Source organism: Symphalangus syndactylus, chromosome 5 (genome assembly GCF_028878055.3).
Source record: "Symphalangus syndactylus isolate Jambi chromosome 5, NHGRI_mSymSyn1-v2.1_pri, whole genome shotgun sequence".
Taxonomy (NCBI): domain Eukaryota; kingdom Metazoa; phylum Chordata; class Mammalia; order Primates; family Hylobatidae; genus Symphalangus; species Symphalangus syndactylus.
Genome location: NC_072427.2, coordinates 145,572,287 through 145,594,158, shown reverse-complemented (window position 1 = coordinate 145,594,158; position 21,872 = coordinate 145,572,287). Strand labels below are relative to the sequence as shown.

The window sequence follows — 21,872 nt, the reverse complement described above, 5'->3', positions numbered from 1 at the left end:
GGTAATAGGTATGTTGTACCTGAATTCCACTCTCCCTCAAAATATCTGTCTCGAATTTGTATATACATTAGTAGTTATCAATCAGGAAGTTCTCCCCCAACCCATTCAATAGGCCCTGCCTCAAAATTTGAAAAGTTTAAAAAATTCAGAGCCTTGCTTATGTACATGGGTGTACATTTTTGCAGACAAAAATCCCCTGTGCCCTATCTACTCATCAATCTTCCCCCTTCCTATCAATCTTCCTCTTCCCCTGAATCATTGGTCATAACTGATCTCTTTGTTTTCTTTGTCTTGGCTTTTCTCGAATGTCATATAGCTAGGATAATATGATAGTTTTTAATATTGGCTTCTTTCACGTAGTAACATGCATTTAAGATTCCTCCATGTTTTTCATAGCTTGACAACATTTCATTTTGTTGTCGAATGATATTCCATTGTATGAATGTACCACAGTTTGTTTATCCACTCATCTTTTGAAAGACATCATAATTACTTCTAATGTTTGGCAATTATGCATAAAGCTCCAGTGAAAATGTGTGTGCCAGTTTTTGTGTGTGTTGGGAGCAAGGCCCCCAAAATCCGGCCATAAACTGGCCCCAAAACTGGCCATAAACAAAATCTCTGCAGCACTCTAACATGTTCACCATGGCCAGAACGCCCATGCTGGAAGGTTGTGGGTTTACGGGAATGAGGGCAAGAAACACCTGGCCCGCCCAGGGTGGAAAAGCACTTAAAGGCATTCTTAAGCCACAAACAATACCATGAGCAATTTATGCCTTAAGGGCATGTTCCCGCTGCGGTTAACTAGCCCAACCTATTGCTTTAATTCGGCCCATCCATTTGTTTCCCATAAGGGATACTTTTAGTTAATCTAATATCTATAGAAACAATGCTAATGACTGGCTTGCTGTTAATAAATACGTGGGTAAATCTCTGTTCGGGGCTCTCAGCTGTGAAGGCTGTGAGACCCCCCCCCGCCCCGATTTCCCACTTCACACCTCTATATTTCTGTGTGTGTCTTTAATTCCTCTAGCACCGCTGGGTTAGGGTCTCCCTGACCGAGCTGGTCTCGGCAATGTGTACAGGTTTCCCACTTTCTATGGTTCCTAGATTGTATGTTAATACTATACTTAGCTCTATAAGAAACTGTCAAGTTTCCCAGGCCCCCGAGAGCGCAGGCTGCAGAGATGGTGTGGTCCAGCGCCCCGGAGCGGAGCGCGGCAGCAGCTCATCCAGCAGCTCCCACCCCCACAACCTGGAAGGGGCGGGGCTCCCGCTTGTACCCGGCTGTGGCAATCTGTGGCAAAGTTGAAATGCTTTTCTGCTAGACTGGCAACAAGTTTTGACTCTTCTCAAATAACTTGCAAGCTCTTGTGAAGCACAATGGCCTACCTTCCTGAAGAAAACATACTCTAAGGCCCACAGATGATTAAACCCAGCAATTTATGTGACAATAGCATTTTTATTTTTCTTATCAAGATCTGGGTATTTGAGCCACACAATGGTAAAGATTCCCAAGTTAGCCAAGATCTAAATGATTCAAACTGATGAGACTCTGCAGAAGAGGTAAGAACCACTGGCAGTAGGGTGGAAGGTATGTCATTACAGATGATGTTGACAGAGAAGGTAATCTGAACCTACTTTATAAGAAAGGCATGATTAAAGGAGAAAGGGGAAAGGGCATTCCAGGTTAGGAAAGATTCTGAACAAATGTAAAATAATATGAAGGTGTGAGCTGATATATTTGAGAAATAATGAATGATATGTGGGAGTATGTATCATCTGCAGAGATGGATGAGGGAAGATGCAAGTGGAGGTGAAGGCTGGAGCTGCTGCTGGAAAGACCTAAGTGTATTTCAAAGGCCTGATGCTGCAGGCAGTAAAGAGCCTCTGAAAATCAGGCAGCTTCCTTACTCTTGCTCCTACTGATCCCTCAGTCTAAAATGTCCTCTGCACTTTCTCTTTAGAGATAGAGAGAGGGAAAGGGAGTCAAACACGACATAGAGATAGAGAGAGGGAAAGGGAGTCAAACACGACACCTCCAGGAGGCCGTCCCTGGTTATTTCTTACTCCTCTGTTGATTTCCTTTAATCTGTGAAGTGTCTTCTAACTCGTGGCCTGAGGCTTTACTGACTCTGCTGACTCATTGTCTGGTGCTACTGACTGTGCTAATGGTCTTCCATCTTGTGTCAGTGCCCCCACCATTTTGGGAAGGAATTGGCTTTAGTTTCTACTCAGATTGAAATTTTATTTAGAAACCGGAGTAGCAAGGCCAGGTGCAGTTACTTACACCTGTAATCCCAGCACTTTGGAAGGCCAAATCACAATGGTGGAATGTCATCAGTTAAGGCTATTTTTACTTCTTTTGTGGATCTTCAGTTACTTCAGGCCATCTGGATGTATACGTGCAAGTCACAGGGGATGCAATGGCTTGACTTGGGCTCAGAGGCCTGACAGCCAGGAGGTTGAGAAATGGGAGTAGCAACCAATGTCAGTAGAAGAAACAGCATATAATAACAGGATGTGATAAACCTCAAGAAAAGTTATGCACAAATTACTATGGCAGCAGGAACGAGTGAGCTGCCTGATGCTGTCAGTGAAGGCTCTGAGGGCTGGGAAGGATTGGCAGGGTTACAGGACACAAACAAATGCTACAAATAACATTCCAAGTAGAAGGGGAAGTGAGGGTAGGGAAAGAAATGCAGACAAGGCTGAGCCTTGTTTGGAGAGCTAAGAAGTTCAGTGTTGCAAATGCTCAATGTCATACCTTAGGAGGGAATTGCAAATTAAAACAACAATGAGAAACCACTGTATACTATTTAAATGACTAAAATCCAAAATACTCACAACATCCAGTGCTGGCAAGGATGTGGAGCAACAGGAGCATTCATTCACCGCTCGTGAGAGTTAAAAAGGCATAGCCACTTTGGAAGACAGTGTGGCAGTTTCTTACAGAGCTAAGTATAATATTAACATACAATCTAGCAACCATAGATGTAGGACAAGAACTCGGGCAAAGACGCCACAGCCACAAAGGTTTCTGAACAGAAAATCGACATCCCAAAGATCCCGTAATATTATCTATGATCAATCTCCATCTGTATATTAAAATCCATCCACCTACCTCCTTAGGGATTTTTTTTTTTTGAGACGGAGTCTCGTTTTTATGCAGTATTTGAAATCCTTTGTTATTATTTCAGCAATGTTCACAGCATGTTCACCAGGAGTAATATTTGTCTCAAGAAACCATTTTATTTGCTTATCCATAAGAAGCAGCTCCTCATCTGTTCAAGCTTCCTCGTGAGATTGCGTCAATTCAGCCACATCTTCAGGCCCCGCTTCCAGTTCTAATTCTCTTGCTATTTCTAGCACATCTGCAGTTACTTCCACCACTGAAGTGGGGTTGGAGTCAACTTCTTCCAAGCGCCTGTTAATGCTGATGCTTTGACTCCTTGCATGAATCACAAATCTTCTCAATGACATCTAGAACAGGAAATCCTTTCCAGGTGGTTTTCAATGTACTTTGCTCTGATATATCTGAAGAATCACTTTCCGTAGCAGTGATAGCCTTATGAAATTTATTTCTTAAAGAATAAGACTTGAAAGTCAAAATTACTCCTTGATCCATTGGTTGCAGAAACGGAGGCTGTGTTAGCAGGAAGGAAAACGTTAATATCCTGGTACATCTTCATTGGAGCTCTAGAGTGAATAGATGCATTGTCAATGAGCAGTAATATTTTGAGGAAAAAAAGGCTTTTTTTCTGAGCAGTAGTTCTCAACAGTGAGCTTAAAATGCTCAGTAAACAATGCTATAAACAAATGTGCTGTCATCCAGACTTTGTTGTCTTATTTGTAGAGAATAGGCAGGGTATATTTAGGATAATTATTAAGGTCTCTAGGGCTTTTGAAATGATAAATGACTATTGGCTTTAACTTAAAGTCACCAGCTGCATTAGCCCCTAACAATAGAGTCAGCTTGTCCTTTGAAGCTTTCAAGCCTGCCATTGACTTTTCCTCTCTAGCTATAAAAGTCCTAGATGTCATCTTTCCAATACAAAGTGGTTTCATCTACACTAAAAATCTGTTGTTTAATGTAGCAATCTTCAATTATCTTAGCTTTATTTTCTGGATAACATTCTCCAGTTTCTAAATCAATATTTGCTGTTTCATCTTTCATTTTTTTGTTAGAGATGGGTTCTTTCCTTAAACCTCATGGACCAACGTCTGCTAGCTTCCAATTTTTCTTCTACAACTTCCTCACCTCTCTCACTCATCATAGAATTGAAAAGAGTTAGGGCTTTGCTCTGAATTAGGCTTTGGCTTAAGAAAATGTTGTAATTGGCTTGATCTTCTATCTAGACCACTAAACTTTCTCCATATTAGCAATAAGGTTATCTTGCTTTCTTATTATTTGTATGTTCACTGGAGCAGTGCTTTTAATTTCCTTCTAGAATATTTCCTTTACATTCACAACTTGGCTAGCTGTTTTACATAATAAGCCTAGCTTTTGGTTTATCTTTGCTGTTGACATGTCTTCCTCACTAAACTTAATCATTTTTAACTTTTGATTTAAAGTGAGAGACATGCAACTCTTTCCCTCAACTCTTACAGGTCTTTCTAGCATTATTAATTGACCTACTTTTAATATTGTTAGGTCTCGGGGAATATAAGGAGGCTCAAGGAAAAGGTACAGAGATGATGGAACAGCCAGTTGGTGGAACAGTCAGAACATACACAGTATTTATTGATATTTATCAATTAAGTTAACCATCTTATATGGGTATATAGTTCATGGTGGGTCCCCCAATCAATTATGACAGTAATATCAGAGATCACCGTTAACAGGTAATAATAATGAAAAGTTTTGAAATATTATGAGAATTACCAATATGTGACACAGAGGAATAAAGTAACCATATGTTGTTGGAAAAAACGGCACCGATAGGATTGCTTGACACAGAGTTGCCACAAATCTTCACTTTTAAAAAAATGCAGTATCTGCAAAGTGCAATAATGCAAAGCTCAATAAAACAAGATATGCCTGTACTCTATACTAATGATAGTGCCTATTTCATTGAGCTATTGGTAATGATCAAAATAATTCATGTATAAGTTCTTGAAAATAGTACTCGGAATATAATTAACAATAAATAAAGGTACGATTAAAAACATCAAAAATAATAAAAGGAACATATTAGTCCTTCATTGGGAGAAGCCAATGGCTCCATACAATGAAATTTATCAGGGAATGTTCTATATTTGGGGAAAAGGAGTCTTTCTGAGCCTGATTTTTAGTGCTGGTAAAATTTGAGAACAATTAGAAATTAATGACAATTTAAGCTTCTGTTACTGTGTTCCTACCATTAGTCTCAATGTACATTTGGTATGCTTTTGATTTCTTCCTCTGTTTCTCCTCTAGAAGTGATCCTACTTTAAGTCTATGTGGGATTAAGTTACGTTAATTTTCAGATCTGAATCTCAGGTCACATGAGCATCATATAAAATACTGAAGAATGGGGCCAGGCACAGTGGCTCACTCCTGTAATCCCAGCACTTTGGGAGGCCGAGGCAGGTGGATCACCTGAGGTCAGGAGTTTGAGACCAGTCTGGCCAACATAGTGAAACCCTGCCTCTACTAAAAATACAAAAATTAGCCGGGCGTGGTGGCAGGTGCCTGTCATCCCAGCTACTTGGGAAGCCGAGGCAGGAGAATTGCTCGAACCCAGGAGGCAGAGGTTGCAGAGAGCCGAGATAGGGCCACAGCACTCCAGCCTGGGTAACAAGAGTGAAACTCTGTCTAAAAAAAAAATAGTTGAATAAATAAATTAAATAAATAAAATTGGCTGGATATTCTCTTCAATTGCCCCTGGGGATTCTCTCAGTTCCAACCTGTGCTTTGAGAGGCTGAGCTCAAATGAACACATTATCAGGGCAAACCAACTTGGCCCCTGGCTTCTAGTTAATTCAGCCAATGGAAGGCACTGATGATCAGAGGTAGGGTATTTATTCGACTGGCTCTCTCTCTGCCATGTGTTGGTTTGGCAAAGGATGCACATTGTCTATATTAGTCCAGGGCCCTTGTCAGGCAGGTCATGCAGTTCCAATAAACATTTTCAACTTAATTCTTCAGGTGACCTTACAGCTTCCCAGTGCATATGTCACACCCCTTTTTGGTTCCCTTAACACTTCCTGAAACTTTATATACAGTCCTTTAATTAAATGCCCTTTGATTACCCCTTGAGTGTGCCATTTGTTTCCTTCTGGGGGCCTGATTGCTAGGGAGAAGACTGATGAATCCAGTGAGATACTGAAACAAAAGTAAACAGTGTAATTTTGCATATTATTGGAACTCATAGACTATGTTACTTAGACATAACCTTTGGCCATAAAGACAAGTGGTCAAATGATGAATGATAATTAAAGTCTCAAATTTCTGATGCTATAGTCACAAGATGTGGCAGAAACGCTAAATAATTCATGCTCTCCTTCTAGAGTGAAGTGGTCATCAAGAGCTTGCTGTCCAGGCAAAAAATACCTTTTTCAAGCTCAAACCTCATGTCCAAAAGTGGGCATGCCTTTGGTGGATGTGAATGTGAGACATGCTATTCTAGGTTATAGCTTTCAAGAGCAGGTGTGGATTCATCACCTTCTCTTTTCTTTTCCAATGGATAGAAGTCAAGGACTCCAATGTCTCACAAGATGAAAGAATCCCAAGTCTCATTTGGAGGAATGCTATCACTACCTAGGATTCCTGGAGCTAAAACATTATGTAAGATACAAACTTTTATTGTGTTAAGTTACTGATATTTTGAGGTTTATTTATCACAGTAAGTAGCATTACACTAACAGATATACAGTATGTAAATTTATTTTAAGGTTGAAATCCCTTCCTAGCTTTGTTGTTTAAGGCTACCCAGTGATCTCCCACCCTTTACATTGTGGTTTGCCCAATGTGAGTTATCTTTATATCTTCACTATCTAGGTCACCCCTATGCTTCATCTCCTATACCAAATGCAAGTGTGTTCTTTGCACTTACATCTTTTTCTTCTGAACTCACTGCTATCACCTTCAACATCTGCTACATTTTGGAAACCGGATAAAAAATGTTCTATCATTGGCCATTCTGAATTCAGTTCTCTCTCATTTCCTTTTTCACCAAGTTGTGTTTTGGCTTAGACTTCATAAACTTCCACTTTCTGAATGAAGGTGCATCTATTCTACTCCTTAAACACAAACATATTTTCCCACTACTGTGAAAATGTAACCAATTTCAGTTCTTACACCAATCTGCTCCAAACCACAAGAGGAGTTATTTGTTCCAGCCTCCTGTGTGGGCTGCTTTCCTATCAAAGCACCTCAGACATGCACGAGGAAGAAATATACACCTCTCTTCAGTGGGATAGTCCAGCACCAAACACTTACCAGAAATGTCTGTCTTCCAAATGTTCAGGTAACCAGTTCTAACTATTTTGTGTGAGACTTTAGAGTTCATGTTTGTTTGGTTTTTTTCTGCTCTATCATGAGGCCAAGATGTTTATTCTAATCTGAGATAATCTACTTAAGGGTACTGTAATGTCCCTGAAATGCTAATGAAGTGGAGAAGGAGAAAGTAAAGGTGAAAAATAAAAAGAGCAATGAACTTGATAAATACGTGGAACTATTTTTTCCTCTGCCTCTCTAGAAAAGAAAAGGAATACCTAGATTTGAGAAATACGTGAAAAAAAATACAACTTTAATTAATTGAACTCCTATTAAAACATTCTGCAAATTATCTGATAAATACTAAGAAATAAAAAGAGGGCCGGGCGCGGTGGCTCACGCCTGTAGTCCCAGCACTTTGGGAGGCCGAGGCGGACGGATCACGAGGTCAGGAGATGGAGACCACGGTGAAACCCCGTCTCTACTAAAAATACAAAAATATTAGCCAGGCGTGGTGGCGGGCGCCTGTAGTCCCAGCTACTCGGAGAGGCTGAGGCAGGAGAATGGCATGAACCCGGGAGGCGGAGCTTGCAGTGAGCAGAGATCGCACCACTGCACTCCAACCTGGGTGACAGAGCGAGACTCCGTCTCAAAAAAAAAAAGAAAGAAAAAAAAGAAAAAGAGAAAACATAGTTTGAAAGACTGGCAAGATCTCATTGGCCTAGAGTTGTGGGCTACAGTGATTAATTCTGTCTGTATCATGTAATATCTATATTAGTTCCTGTCTGCTGGTGTAACCAATCACACAGACTTAGGGGATTAATAGAACGTAAATTTGTTATCTTAGGGCTCTAGATATCACAAGTTGAAATGGATTTCAATGGGCTGAAACCAAGGTGTTGGCAGGGATCAAGTGGAAGACTCGATCCCTTGTCTTTTCTGGTTTCTAGAGCTAGATTTATTGCTTTTCTTGGCTCATGGACCCTTCTTCTGTCTTGAAAGCTAACAACATAACCTCTTTAAATGTTTCTCAGTCTCCGTTATCATGCCATGCTCTGTCCCTCCAATATCCTACCTCTCATTTAAAAAGGATCCAGATAATTCAGGCTAATCTTCCCATCCCAAATCCTTAACTTAATGACATCTTCAAAGTCCCGTTTCCACATAAGGTAACTCAGAAGTTCCAGGAATTATGACACTGGCATGTCAGGCAGGGGCATTTCTCTGCCTATCACAATGTTCAAAGATAAATTTTAATGATTTTTCTCTGATTAGTGTTTTGAATACAAAAAATCACATATTCCTTTTTTTCATCCTCTCTGCAGGGTTGTAAAATTACCTTGAAAGACTTGCTCGTCTTCCAAAAATGTATATTTAAAAGTGTATATTTAAAATGTGTATCTTTCTTTTATTTAATCATGTTCAAGTAACACTGAAGAGATGGGGAGATGTGAGACAGCAATTTTTATCTCAAAACATAAAGCCAGCATTTGGCTTGGGGGAATCTCTAAAAGATTGTTGGAAAAGAATACATATAATTAGTTGGTAAGGTGTGACATCAAAGATAAGGATAACAGAAGTATACTATTAAATCTACTTAATTTGGCAATTTCCATATCACATATATTCCAAGTTATGAGTTGTATTTCAATGCATTTGAGCAAAGGTTCTCTTTTTCCTTTTCTTTTACACATTCCAGGCCTCAACAACTCTCAGTAGAAATGCCAGTGTTAATTCCTTCTTTTACGCAATCTCAACCTGTCCTTGCCCCGTCTTTTTTATCTACTTTCTCTAACTCAGTATCATTTTTCCTATTCCATGGTTAGGAGCATGCTGTCTTGTGATGGTGATTTCATGTATTTTCTGCATGGGATTATTAACAGCATCCATTTTCTTGGGCGTCAAGTGTAAGTACTAAAAGATCTTTTCAAAATATGTATATCATTATATATAAAACTTCATAATTTATAAATGGATGGAAAATCAATTAATATGTGAATGCACATAAATGATATAAAATAATGGCCTCAAATTTCAATCATTTGATAGAACTCTCTGAGCACTTGGATGCCCCTGATAACTTTCAATGATCTATTGCATGTTTTTTAACTCAAATCATGTGCTATAGGTCTCTGGGAGAAACAATGAAAATAATAACATATTCTGATTCAATTTGTGAGTCATGTTAACGTGCTAAAGCATGCAATTTGAAAGATTTCACATTCTGCTTTTCTGTTTCTAATATACATTTAAATTAAATTTGACTTTTAAAAGATTATTTATATTAGGCAAGTTTCAGTTTAAAATGTTTAATGCAAACCCGAGAGCTTCGTTCGACCACATTTAATCACATTGCTTTTTAGTCCAAATAGAAGACATACTTTTATGTTTGGCAAGTGAAATTTTTATAAAATATAATAATTACAGAGCTTCATATTCCAGAAAAAGAACTATGAACCTCTAACATCACTCATGCTAGCACTAAGAAAAATGTAGATGTTTCCTTCTTGTATGCCTTTGCAAATCATATCTCTCTCTAAAAGACATCAGCTGGAGAGGAAGAAATATGAATCTGAGAATAAGGAAGGGAAAGGTTCAGATTTGCATTCACAAAGTATAGGAAGTTTGATCTTGCTTAGGTAATGTCGTGAGCTTCATTTTCTGTTGGTTTTTAGAGGAACGTTTTAAGAATTGCCAAGAGCTTAATCAGTAATTGTTACTTTGTCTGTCTCCTCAAATAAAGTTTCACAGCTTAACAGAAATGTTAGAACTTCAAGGCAGCTTTCTTTTTCTCTATCTACTCTCTTTGGGTCTTCTTAAAAAATACATATTTTAGGCAAATGTGAGTTTGTTTTTTAAGACACACACATATTAAATACCTGTGGAAACAATTTATATTTAAAAGACCAGTTAAGTCAATTAACATCTAATAATCCACTTTCTTCTGTAAAAATTGAGGACTTTAAATGACACTTTGCCAAACTTCATTGTAACTCTACAATATAAGAATCCATATTTAACTTGCATTGCAAATATCAAAAAATACTCTTTAAATGTTAATTCTATATAATGAATTTCAATATTATTTTACAAATGATAATGATTTGGGGTAATAAGATTTTAAAACTTAACGAATAAACTCATTTCCAATTACAAACAAAATTAACTGAAGATGCAACACCTTGAAGCACTGTTGTCAAGTGAATGGGATATATAATTTGGTTTTTATATAAACATAAATCTATAGTCTCCGATTGCCAAATATTTTGTCTACTATATAGACAAAAATCATACACTACATAATAAGGGTGATTATAAAAGTACACTTTAGGCCAGGCGTGATGGCTCATGCCTGTAATCCCAGCACTTTGGGAGGCCGAGGCGGGCGGATTGCCTGAGGTCAGGAGTTCAAGACCAGTCTTGCCAACATGGTGAAACATCATCTCTGCTAAAAATACAAAAAAAATTAGCCAGGAGTGGTGGCGTGCACCTGTAATCCCAGCTACTCCAGAGACTGAGGAAGGGGAATTGCTTGAACCAGGGAGGTGGAGGTTGCAGTGAGCCAAGATTGTACCACTGCACTCCAGCCTGGGTGACAGTGAGACTCTGTCTCAAAAAAAAAAAAAAAAAGTACACTCTACATTTTCCATGTTGTCAAAAGATTTGCTGTTCAGTGTATACCTGTCTTCTCCGTCTAGTAAACGAAATCTCTTTATATGAAACCTATAAATCATGTTCCTAAGATAGTGAGTTATTTTAAACTGTATTAATTAATTGTGACCCAGCAGTACCACTTCTGGAAATTGTTCCTATAGATAAACCTGCAATTTAACAATAGGGGAAAAGCCTCAAATACCCACCACATTGATAAGAGACCATGTTAATAAATAATGGTACATCATCTATACAATAGAATACCTTGAAGCAAGAACAACAAAAGAAAGAAGAAACACTTCTGTATGTAAAGTGCAAAAAAGCAGCATTTAAAACCTGGCTGATGAGATCAATTGTACCCCAAACATCAGCATCATGTACCTTAGTAACAAACCTGCACTTGTAACCCCTGAATCTAAATAAAAGCTGAAATTATTTTTTAAATGTATAAGCTATGTTACAATTTGATTAAGAATGAACATTTTCTTGAATTTAAACAAACAATGGAAAGTTATATAAGAAATACTAAAAGTGAGGGCAAGAGGAGTGAGATAAATAGTGACGACGAGGAGAAAAAGATATTTCAATGTTTACTTTTTGGATTTTTTTAAATGTTTTAATCCTATGAATGTAGTATATATTTAAAAAATATTAACTCCCCAAACACAAATTGTATGAAGAAAATGTTACTTTGATGAGGATAAAAGAAACATAGCTAGAAAATCATGTGCTTAAGACTTCCAGTAATTTCTAGAAAGTTCTTACGAATAAAAGTTTTTGCTCTTTTTATTTTGTCTTACTAGCTAAAAATATATACTTACAAAACTTAAATATCACTATACAGGTGTAAAGTATATTTTCCTTTAGCTTTTGTTCTAGTGACTATTAATTTTTATTGTTGTTGTTTTTAAATTTATAATTTGCCTAGGTCTTCTTATACATTTTTAACACTTAAGGCTTTAAAAAAATAAAACCAGTTACCATAATAAAACTGTTGTGTTAAGCAATAAGCAGCTTTTTCATGTGAAACGTTCTGTTCAATAACTAATTACTTGTCCCAGCTGGTTATAGATTATGTTATAGCCAGTAGGCTTTGAGTTGCAAAAGTCATGTTTATTTTTTAATAAATATCCATTTTGATTATGTTCCATTTTAAAGTGTTACATCTAATTTTCTTTATGAAAACTTGCATTGTAAGACAAATATGAAAATATATTTAAATTATATACATATATATTTTTTAAATAGGACCATGTTTCTGACAAAAAGTAGTAAATGAAAACTATAACCTTTTATTTAAAAGTATCATAACATGAATATAATGAAAGTGCTAATTACAAATTGCTCGTCATATTACTAAAGGACAGTTCATACCTATCTGACCCGGTTAAATTGTCATATTTATATAAAAGAATACAATGCCATTATTTAAAGAAATCTAGAACCATTGTTATTGTTTTGGAAATATGGTTATTCAATATTCTCTCATGAAAGAAGCAGATTTCTAAAAAGATATTTATATAAAAATATGGTTTTCTAAATGTTGTATATAAAATACTTTTCTATATACATGCATAGAAAAGAGTTTCAATAGATATAAACCAAATACTAATGGCCATTATTTGAGTGGTAGGTTTCAAAGTAAGTAGACTTAATTTTTAGTTTCTTCCTGCTATTTCACATTTTCTAATTTTTCTACCACATTATTTATGCCATTAATTTTTTTATTAAAAAAAACTCTAGTTCAAAATATTTTCTAAGAAATCAGCTTTTTAATTTGTTTTTACTGTTCATTTTCTTAATTCATCAATTAGGTATAATGTATAATATCATATAACAAATAATTTTATTTGGGGGACGTTAAAAGTATTTTACTATTTTTGCCTAGGTAATTATATTGTTTTGTCTTTATTCCTCATTGCAAATTTATTACAACTTCAACCCCAGTAAAGGTGCTATATTTCGCTTCCCATTTGGGGTGAAACTCTGAAGAGAAGTCTCATTTCCCTTTCTCCAGTTTTATTACAGTTTCATATAGTATAAGCTGCTCAGACACTAATAAACAACAGCTCCTATAATATAGCTAATCTAAAAAAGAATCTAAATATAAAATTTTAGAATTGTATCTTGAATCTAAGAGGAAAATTATTATTTTTCAGTGTCTAAACATGCCAGATTATTAATAGGATAAAATCAGAGCATCACTGTCCTACACTTGACTCTGGTTAGATCCATCGTTTTGCTAAAACGAGGGAAAAAGATCCAAGCAGCTGACAGCCTGGGTTTTTTTAACTATCCACCAATGGACAGGGCATAAACATCTGCTTTCTCTAGTCCATGGCTTTTGATTTCTGGTATTTTCTTCTCAGCAGCAATGTTGATAAGTAAAACAGATCAGAATATGTAGCTATGTAATTAAATGTTTTCTTTTTCTTTTCTTTTCTTGCTCTGTTGCCCAGGCCAGAGTGCAGAGTGCAGGGGTATGATATCACCTCACTGCAACCTCTGCCTTCTGGGTTCAAGTGCCTCTCCTGCCTCAGCTTCCTGAGTAGCTGGGATTACACGTGCACGCCACCACGCCCAGCTAATTTTTGTATTCTTAGTAGAGACAAGGCTTTGCCATGTTGGCCATGGTGGTCTCAAACTCCTGACCTCAAGTGATCCACCCCCCTCAGCCTCCAAAAGTGCTGGGATTACAGGCGAGAGCCACCACGCCCAGCCTCTCTTAGTCAGATGATTTTTGTGTGTGATCTTGGTTACCTCCGTTTTGTGGTTAAAAATACGAAAATAATTTTACAGATTTGCCCATTTGTTCTCCTTTTTTGTTGTTCTATTTCTCTCTAAAAGAGGATTTTTAATCCTAAAGGTCTGGCTGACATGCATAGGTGTTTTTATTTGTTTTTTAATTCACTAATTAATTTTTCTTGATGCCATTCTCTCTATACAATATGTCTATTCCATAGCCACAATCTAATAATGATTAACATATCATAAACTTATTTTAAACCAATTATATAACTGAGTAGAATCAATTTACCTGATTTCAAAACCTGTATGAATTAAAGCTAGGTGTATTAGTGGACAAAAAGACAGATATAAAATACAATAAAGAATCCCGAAATAGATTCATACAAATATACCCAAATGATTTTGTCAGCAGTGCAAATCAGTTGCAAGAAGGAGGATAGCCTTTTCAACAAATGGTGCTGGAGAAATGAGACATCCACAGGAAAGAAAAACAGAAAAAGAAAATAAGCCTAAGACTTCAACCTTACACAAAAATTAAAAGTTAACTCAAAATAGATCACAGTCTTACATGTAGAGCATAAAACTGTAAAACTTTCAGAAAACATAGGACAAAATCTTCAGAATCTAAAGGTAGGCAAATAATTCTTAGACTTACATTAAAAAATGATTAATGAAAGGAAAAACTGGTAAGCTGGATGGACCTCATCAAAATAAAACATACATACTCTGCAAAAGACACTAGGAAGAAGGTAAAAAGACATGTTACAGGCCAGGTGTGGTGGCTCATGCCTATAATCCCAACACTTTGGGATTCCTTGAGCCCAGGAGGTCAAGACCGTCCTGAGCAAGAAGGTGAGACCCCATCTCTACAAAAATAAATAAGTAAATAAAAGACAAGTTACAGACTGGGAATAAATAGTTGTAAATCAATATCTGACAAAGGATTAGAACCTAGAATGTACAAAGAACTCTCTAGTTAGTAAAAAACTAGACCATCCAATGAGAAAATGGCAAAAAGACATGAAAAGACATTTCACCAGAGAGAATATACAGATGTCAAATAAGCACAAGAAAAGACGTTCAATGTCATTAGCCATTAAGGACATGCAAATTAAAACTACAGTGAGATATTACTACATACATAATCAGAATGGCTAAAATAACAATAAGTGACAACATCAAATGCTTGTCACGCTACAGAGAAAGCGGATCACTCACTCATTCCTGGTGGAAATGTAATATGCTGTAGCCACTCTGGAAAATAGTGTAGCAGTTTCTTAAAAATGTAAACTTCACACTTCCTTAAAACATAGCAATTGCACTCTTGAGCGTATACCTCATAGAAATGAAAATTTATGTTCACATAAAAACCTGTACATGAGTGCTTATAGTAGCTCTATTTGTAATGACTAAAACTTGAAAACTACCCGGATGTCCTTCAGTGGGTGAACAGTTAAACTAGTAGTGGTAATCCATATCATGGAATTCTACTCAACAATACAAAATAGGTGAGCTATTTATTTAAACAACAATCTGCATGAGTCTCCAGAGGATTATTCTGAGTGAACGAAGCAAATAGCAAAAGGTTACATACTGTAAGATACCATTTATATGTCATTCATGTGATAAAATAGAAAAGGAACACAAATTACTGATTGCCAGGAGTAAACAAGGGGTGAAGGCAAGAGGGAAGTGGGTGTACTTATAAAAGGGCAAGGACAGATCCTGATGGTAATGGAGGAGCCGAATATCTTGATTGTATCAATGTCAATTTCCTGGTTGTGCTATTGAACTAAATTTTGCATGTCTAGGTACTGATACGGAACTGTGTTCAAATACGCATGTTAATGATAAAACAAAAGGTGCAAAACCATGTAAATATATTGTTACCACTTGTGTTAAGGGGAGAGAGCGAGTTTTATATTTATTTGCCTTCATTTGTAAAGTTTCATTTTGTTTTATCTTATGTGTAATATTCAAAAGCTCCCAAATAATAAAATATAAATTGGTAAGTCTGGTTGTTTGGGGGTAGTAAAATCAAGTGAATTAAAAATGGGTGCAAAGAGACATTTTGTTCCACGTCCTTTGTAGTGTTTGATTCTCGTACAATGTAAATTTTAAGCAAAAACCTAAAATAATACAACTTCAAGTCTCAAAAATAATAGTAATTTATAGTTGTCTTTAGTCTGTGTTGAAGTATTATTTTGCTATAAAATGTCAGGATTTTATTAGGAATGATTGCTGTCACTTGAAGTGTTGCAGGTGTCCACCATTGCGATGCAGCAGCAAGAAAAACTTATCCAACAAGAGAGGGCACTGCTAAACTTTACAGAATGGAAGAGAAGTCATGCCCTTCAGATGAAATATTGTCAAACCTTCATGCAAAACTCTTTAAGTTCAGGTAATGGATAAAAATCAGTTTCCACTGTATACATCTAAATATATACACCAATACCTCAAAAGAAACAGTGACACACATTTTGTTCTCTGCAAAACTGTTAGGATTTTATAATAAGAGTGACATAATTTTGGTCACTCTTCAGTTCAATCTTATTTATAACATCCAATACTATGTGGAAACACTAGGGATCCAGAAGAATGCAACTAAAGGAAATGTACGGTCAAATGCCAAAGAGGTGTGTGTGCAATTAGTAGGTCAGATTAAAAAAACACAGGCACAAAAAAAAAAATCGTTTTATCCAGCCATTCAAATTTGTAAGGATATTTTAACTCTAGCTCAAAATTTCCCAATATATTTAGTTTAGATACTGTTTTAGATTCAAGTTTAGATAGCTTTGAGCAGAAAAATTCATTTTGAAAATGAGAGTATTTACCACAAAATTCTTTTACAAAGCAGGACCTAGCTCTTTTTAAAAATTCTATGAAGTTACTCCAGTTTAATCTTTTATATGCTTTACAAGCATTTTAAACCTAATGCAGAGTCTATTTGTACCTGTCATATAGTTTGTCATGTATTCTATGGTTACTTAATTGGCATTTCATAATGCTTGTACATATAGTTTAGAGAATTAACTTTTCTACACTCGATACCATTTACATAATTGCCAGTGAGAGAAGTCAAACATCAACCATAGTTCCTTCTGATTAAAATTTAATCAAATGTTTGAAGGATCACTGTGTGCCCAACAATGCTTCTATATGCAGCAGGCCATTGCAAACTCGAGTGAGGCCCGCCTCTGAGCCATCAACCTTGAATAGAATAACAATATCCATTTTGGAGACGTACAAGTCCAACATGTTCTTCAACGCCACAGATACCATTGTCTACACTATTTATACTATAACTCTAACAGTGTTCAGGATATTGGTTAGCAGGCATTCCAAACAAAAGATATTGAAGAGCTTTAAACAACTCAACATCTGGCCCATGGAAGCTACTGACGAATTATTTCTTGGCCTAAATACAGGGACTGTCTAGAAACCAGAGTTGTGGAAGTTTCAGTGTCTTTCCTTCTATAAACCAGTGCCAGAAACACTTGGTCAAATTCTTTTTTTTTTTTTTTTTTTTTTGAGACGGAGTCTTTCTCTGTCCCCCAGGCTGGAGTGCAGTGGCGGCATCTCGGCTCACTGCAAGCTCCGCCTCCCGGGTTCACGCCATTCTCCTGCCTCAGCCTCCCAAGTAGCTGGGACTACAGGCGCCCACCAACACGCCCGGCTAATTTTTTTTTTATTTTTAGTAGAGACGGGGTTTCACCGTGTTAGCCAGGATAGTCTCGATCTCCTGACCTTGTGATCCGCCCACCTCGGCCTCCCAAAGTGCTGGGATTACAGGCTTGAGCCACCGCGCCCGGCCAACACTTGGTCAAATTCTTGCTCTTTGCCTCCCCTTTTACACATTTGACCATCCTTCTTTTGTGACTATCTTCCATCTTAAAATAGGTTCCATAAAATTGATTAAATATTAAGGCTTACTTCTTAGTTGTATCAGAGTCCTAAACTAAGCATATTGTTCATTTATGTTCTTCTCCAATTTTCCTCACCTGCATGTTTTCAAATCACTCCTTAAGGTGGATTACTTGTTCTCTCCATTATCTATAAAATATTTCCTTGTTTAGCTCTCAGAATTTAAACATAAATTCAAGGCTTATTATTCAATCCATCAAATGGTCCAGTACATTTCTGGCTAAATTGGGGCAGTAAGACTAACAGACATGAAACAATAAGCAAACAAGTGATGTGAATTCAAAGAAAGGAAAGATTGATAAAACCGGAATAATCAGATTAATTATTATAGAAGAGAAAAAATTTAGTTAAATATATCCCAAAATTAATTTCATATTTAAGTTAAAGGCCCATTGCAGATAGAAATTATTACATGAATCTTACCATATTGAGCCTCAGAAAAGCTGAAATTGGTAAGTGCTACATCATGTGAACCATTACATTATGGGATTCAGCCTCACTGTGGGTGAGGCAAGAGGCTTTTTGGGGGGATATATGTTGTTAATATTTTACAATAAGATACTAAAGTAAAATGTTTATATTCAAAGCCCATAACAGCAGTCCTTGTCCAAACAATTGGATTCAGAACAGAGAAAGCTGTTACTATGTCTCTGAAATTTGGAGCATTTGGCACACCAGTCAAGAGAATTGTTTAAAGGAAGGTTCCACGCTGCTACAAATAGAGAGCAAAGAAGAAATGGTAAACACTGTTTTGTGGTCTCATGTTATTCAGAAAATATCATTTTACTTATTAAAAGAAATCCCTCATTCTCATAAGATAAAATTCCTTAATATTCTATAACAGCAGTATAATTGTAAAACTATAGGTTTAAAAGAAACAAAGTTGCAATCTGTATTTTTTGTTTTCTTTTTAATGGGAAAACATAAAAACAGGATGGTTATCTGAAATCGAGAAGAATATGTTTGTTCTATGTCCTTGGTTAATTAAAAAGAGGAGGGAATAAGGAGAATACTATTTCGTAGCATGATAATCCACTTCAAGATATACATACATTATAGTTGCAGATATGTTTTAAACGTATTATTTTCAATGCTGTAGGCAAATATAATAACCTATAATAATCTTGTAATTATCAAGAAAAAACAGAAGTATAAAAACTGAAGTGATGCCATGAAATAAATAGGTCTTGAAAAATAAGTATCTGCTAAATGAAATGTTTAATTAGCCTTAAATCTAGTTTACCAATATCTTAACAAGTGAATAGGCTCGGTGGGGTGGCTCACACCTGTAATCCCAGCATTTTGGGAGGCCAAGGTGGGTGGATCACCTGAGTTCAAGGCAAGCCTGGCCAACATGGTGAAACCCTGCCTCCACTAAAAATACAAAAATTAGGCGGGCATGGTGGTGGGAGCCTGTAATTCCAGCTACATGGGAGGCTGAAGCAGGAGGATTGCGTGAACCCAGGAGGCGGAGGTTTGCAATGAGCCAAGATTGCGGCATTGCACTCCAGCTTGGGCAACAAAAGCAAAACTCCATCTCAAAAAAAAATAATAATAATAAAATAAAACAAGTGAACAATAAGATGTTTCCTTGAACTCATTCTACCCACAAATATATGAAATAGAATGCAAAATTGCACATTTTTGGCCCTATAAAAAATGTATACCTGCTATATTCGGTAATTAGATGAAGTTCATTTCAACAAAAATCATGAGAAAATAATTTGTCAAAGATATGCAGTAAACCAAGAACACTTGAAGTAAATTATTACAGTTGTATGTGCAAAAAGTTATTTTATGTGCAAATTTGATGACACAAATTAGAAATGCTTCTTCTAACCGAATGTGCTCATAGTTAAGGTGCTCCTGGAATCTCATGAACTATTTTTCCACATCGAAGTATACTGAGAAAGACCATTCTATGTGGTCTATGATGTCAAGAATATTTTTACTTTTGATAATGAAAGTTCAGTATAACACTTTCTTTTTTTTGACGTATACTACCTGCCAGGCTCTGAATATGTTGAAACTTTTAAAATCCCAGTTGTCTACTTTTTTCATAGTCTTTAACACCATATGGATCATAGAGCAATAGAAAAGAGTGTAAAAAATGTATCTGCACTTTTTTATAATACTTCCTTCTCTCTTTTTCCAGATTTCAAGTTCCCATTAATTTCTAGTTAGGCAAAATGTCACACTTTATATTTCACTAGAGTTTTGTTTGTTTGTTTTTCTCATTTCACAGTTCAGTTCTTGCCTCTTACAGGATTTTATCACTGGCAGCTTGAGGAAGATTAAAGGAAGCTATGATTACTGGGTGGGGTTGTCTCAGGATGGACACAGCGGACGCTGGCTTTGGCAAGATGGCTCCTCTCCTTCTCCTGGCCTGTAAGTCTCTGAGTGAAATGCTACAAGAAAAGTTAGAAACATGAGGGAATTCAAAAGTTTATTTTAACTTGTACCATGAATTTTCTTCAAGGGACAAGCAGCATGATAATGTTACAGGCGGCTAATTGGGATTAAAGCTAACAAAATTAAGAGTAGCTTCTTGCCTTCTAAGTCTTTCTCCTTCCCAGCCCTGCCGCTGTTATCTTATAGAAAATTCACCTCACAATTTGAGTGTCTGATGAATAATATAATTATCAAGTGTGTTTCTTTTGTATCGCAATGTTTAGAGAGTAAGTATTCATTTCCACATTAAGCTTTTCAGATGGCAGTGGAGAGATGGAGAAGCAGAATCAGGTGCCTTAGTATTTTGAAAATTAAGAGTCAGCAAAGAGATTCTAATTTAGGGACTGTCTTTGGGTATCTATGTTTTCTTTTTCTTTACGTGCTGTTTTTGTTCAAATTATATTAACATTCTTTATTGAGAGAAAGAAGCAGTTACTGAAGAAGGAGGACGAGACCACCACAGGAGGGTGCTACGTTAATACTAAACAAAACAAGCAGCCACACACCTCTCCTTAGTTACCCTCAGGAGCATTTCTGAAACCCCCAAATCTAACCTCAGAAATGTTGACTTGCCTTTCCAGGTTGCCAGTAGAGAGATCCCAGTCAACTAACCAAGTCTGTGGATACATGAAAAACAATTCCCTTCTTTCATCTAACTGCAGCACTTGGAAGTATTTTATCTGTGAGAAGTATGCGTTGAGATCCACTGCCTGAAAGAAATTGTGTTCAAAGTGTTCTATTACACTGTTATTTGGAACACGCCATTGGAAAACCCACCCCCCCCCAAAAAACAGAACAGTAAACCAACATGTGGGCAATGAAATTAGCAACCTGGGACTCAATAATACACTTGGGAATATTCTTCCACACCGTCCAGATTTCATTTGATATTGTTCACAGTGCAAGAGTAAAACTTATTTAGAGCTACAGAGGACAAAACCCTGAAGAATTAAGAACAAACACATGGAAATCATTTTTATTGTTTAAAGCCCAGAATGACTATAAATTTCGCAGGAGGTACACATCTATGTTTTTGCGGGAGGTGATGCAGTTACAGCTGACTAATATTTTTCAAATAAATAAATTTGGCCTTTTAAACTCACTTTCTGTGAGATCTTTCTATGCATTTTCTGGGCTTTCAGGCATTATGTTATTAGACTGATAGGATAGAAGAACAGAGATACGAATTTCCAAACTGGAAGAAAGGCAGACTTCTATTTGCAGCCTGTAAGACAATGTACCTTTTAAGATTTGATTTCTTCTAGAAAGATGAACTACTAGAATTTGACATAAGCAGAAGGAATAGTCAGGATGCCAGGATCAGAATGTTCTCCAGAGAATTCTGTGAATTCCCTCTTTCCTCTCAATGACCATGCCTGGCATTCGCAAACCAAAGGGCTCATGGTCTGGTCCCTCAAGATTAACATGCCAGCACTTTCGATAACATCTTTCAGTGCCTCAACTGCCTCATTGTAAGATAACAACAGAACTTACTTCAAAATATTGTATGAGGATTAGACTGTAAATATATGTCAGTGCTGAGAATAGTCTTGCACAGAGTTGAACACTCCGTGCTTGGTTTTGTTCTCTGGACTACACCAATCATCTCTACACATCAACCTTTGTTTGTGCATTCCAGGCAAAAATGATCCCTTTTATTGCCCCTGTTGCAGGG

General features: G+C 36.6%; 1 protein-coding gene across 3 annotated transcripts in view; it reads left to right on the top strand.

Annotated features, from left to right (window-relative positions):
• Positions 1 to 21,299, top strand: part of CLEC9A (C-type lectin domain containing 9A) — a 48,241-nt gene extending 26,942 nt beyond the window's left edge. For 2 of the 3 annotated variants that reach the window (XM_063639678.1, XM_063639677.1), the window contains exons 2-7: positions 6,673 to 6,769; positions 9,247 to 9,327; positions 16,077 to 16,223; positions 18,334 to 18,485; positions 20,013 to 20,134; positions 20,779 to 21,299. In XM_063639678.1, the coding sequence (XP_063495748.1) occupies positions 9,264 to 9,327; positions 16,077 to 16,223; positions 18,334 to 18,485; positions 20,013 to 20,134; positions 20,779 to 20,911 (618 nt within the window). In that variant the 5' untranslated portion in view covers positions 6,673 to 6,769; positions 9,247 to 9,263 and the 3' untranslated portion in view covers positions 20,912 to 21,299. Of the gene's footprint in view, positions 1 to 6,672; positions 6,770 to 7,323; positions 7,452 to 9,246; positions 9,328 to 16,076; positions 16,224 to 18,333; positions 18,486 to 20,012; positions 20,135 to 20,778 lie in introns of all 3 variants that reach the window. The other variant, XM_063639676.1, reaches the window with a different exon arrangement.
• The last annotated feature ends 573 nt before the right edge of the window (positions 21,300 to 21,872 follow it).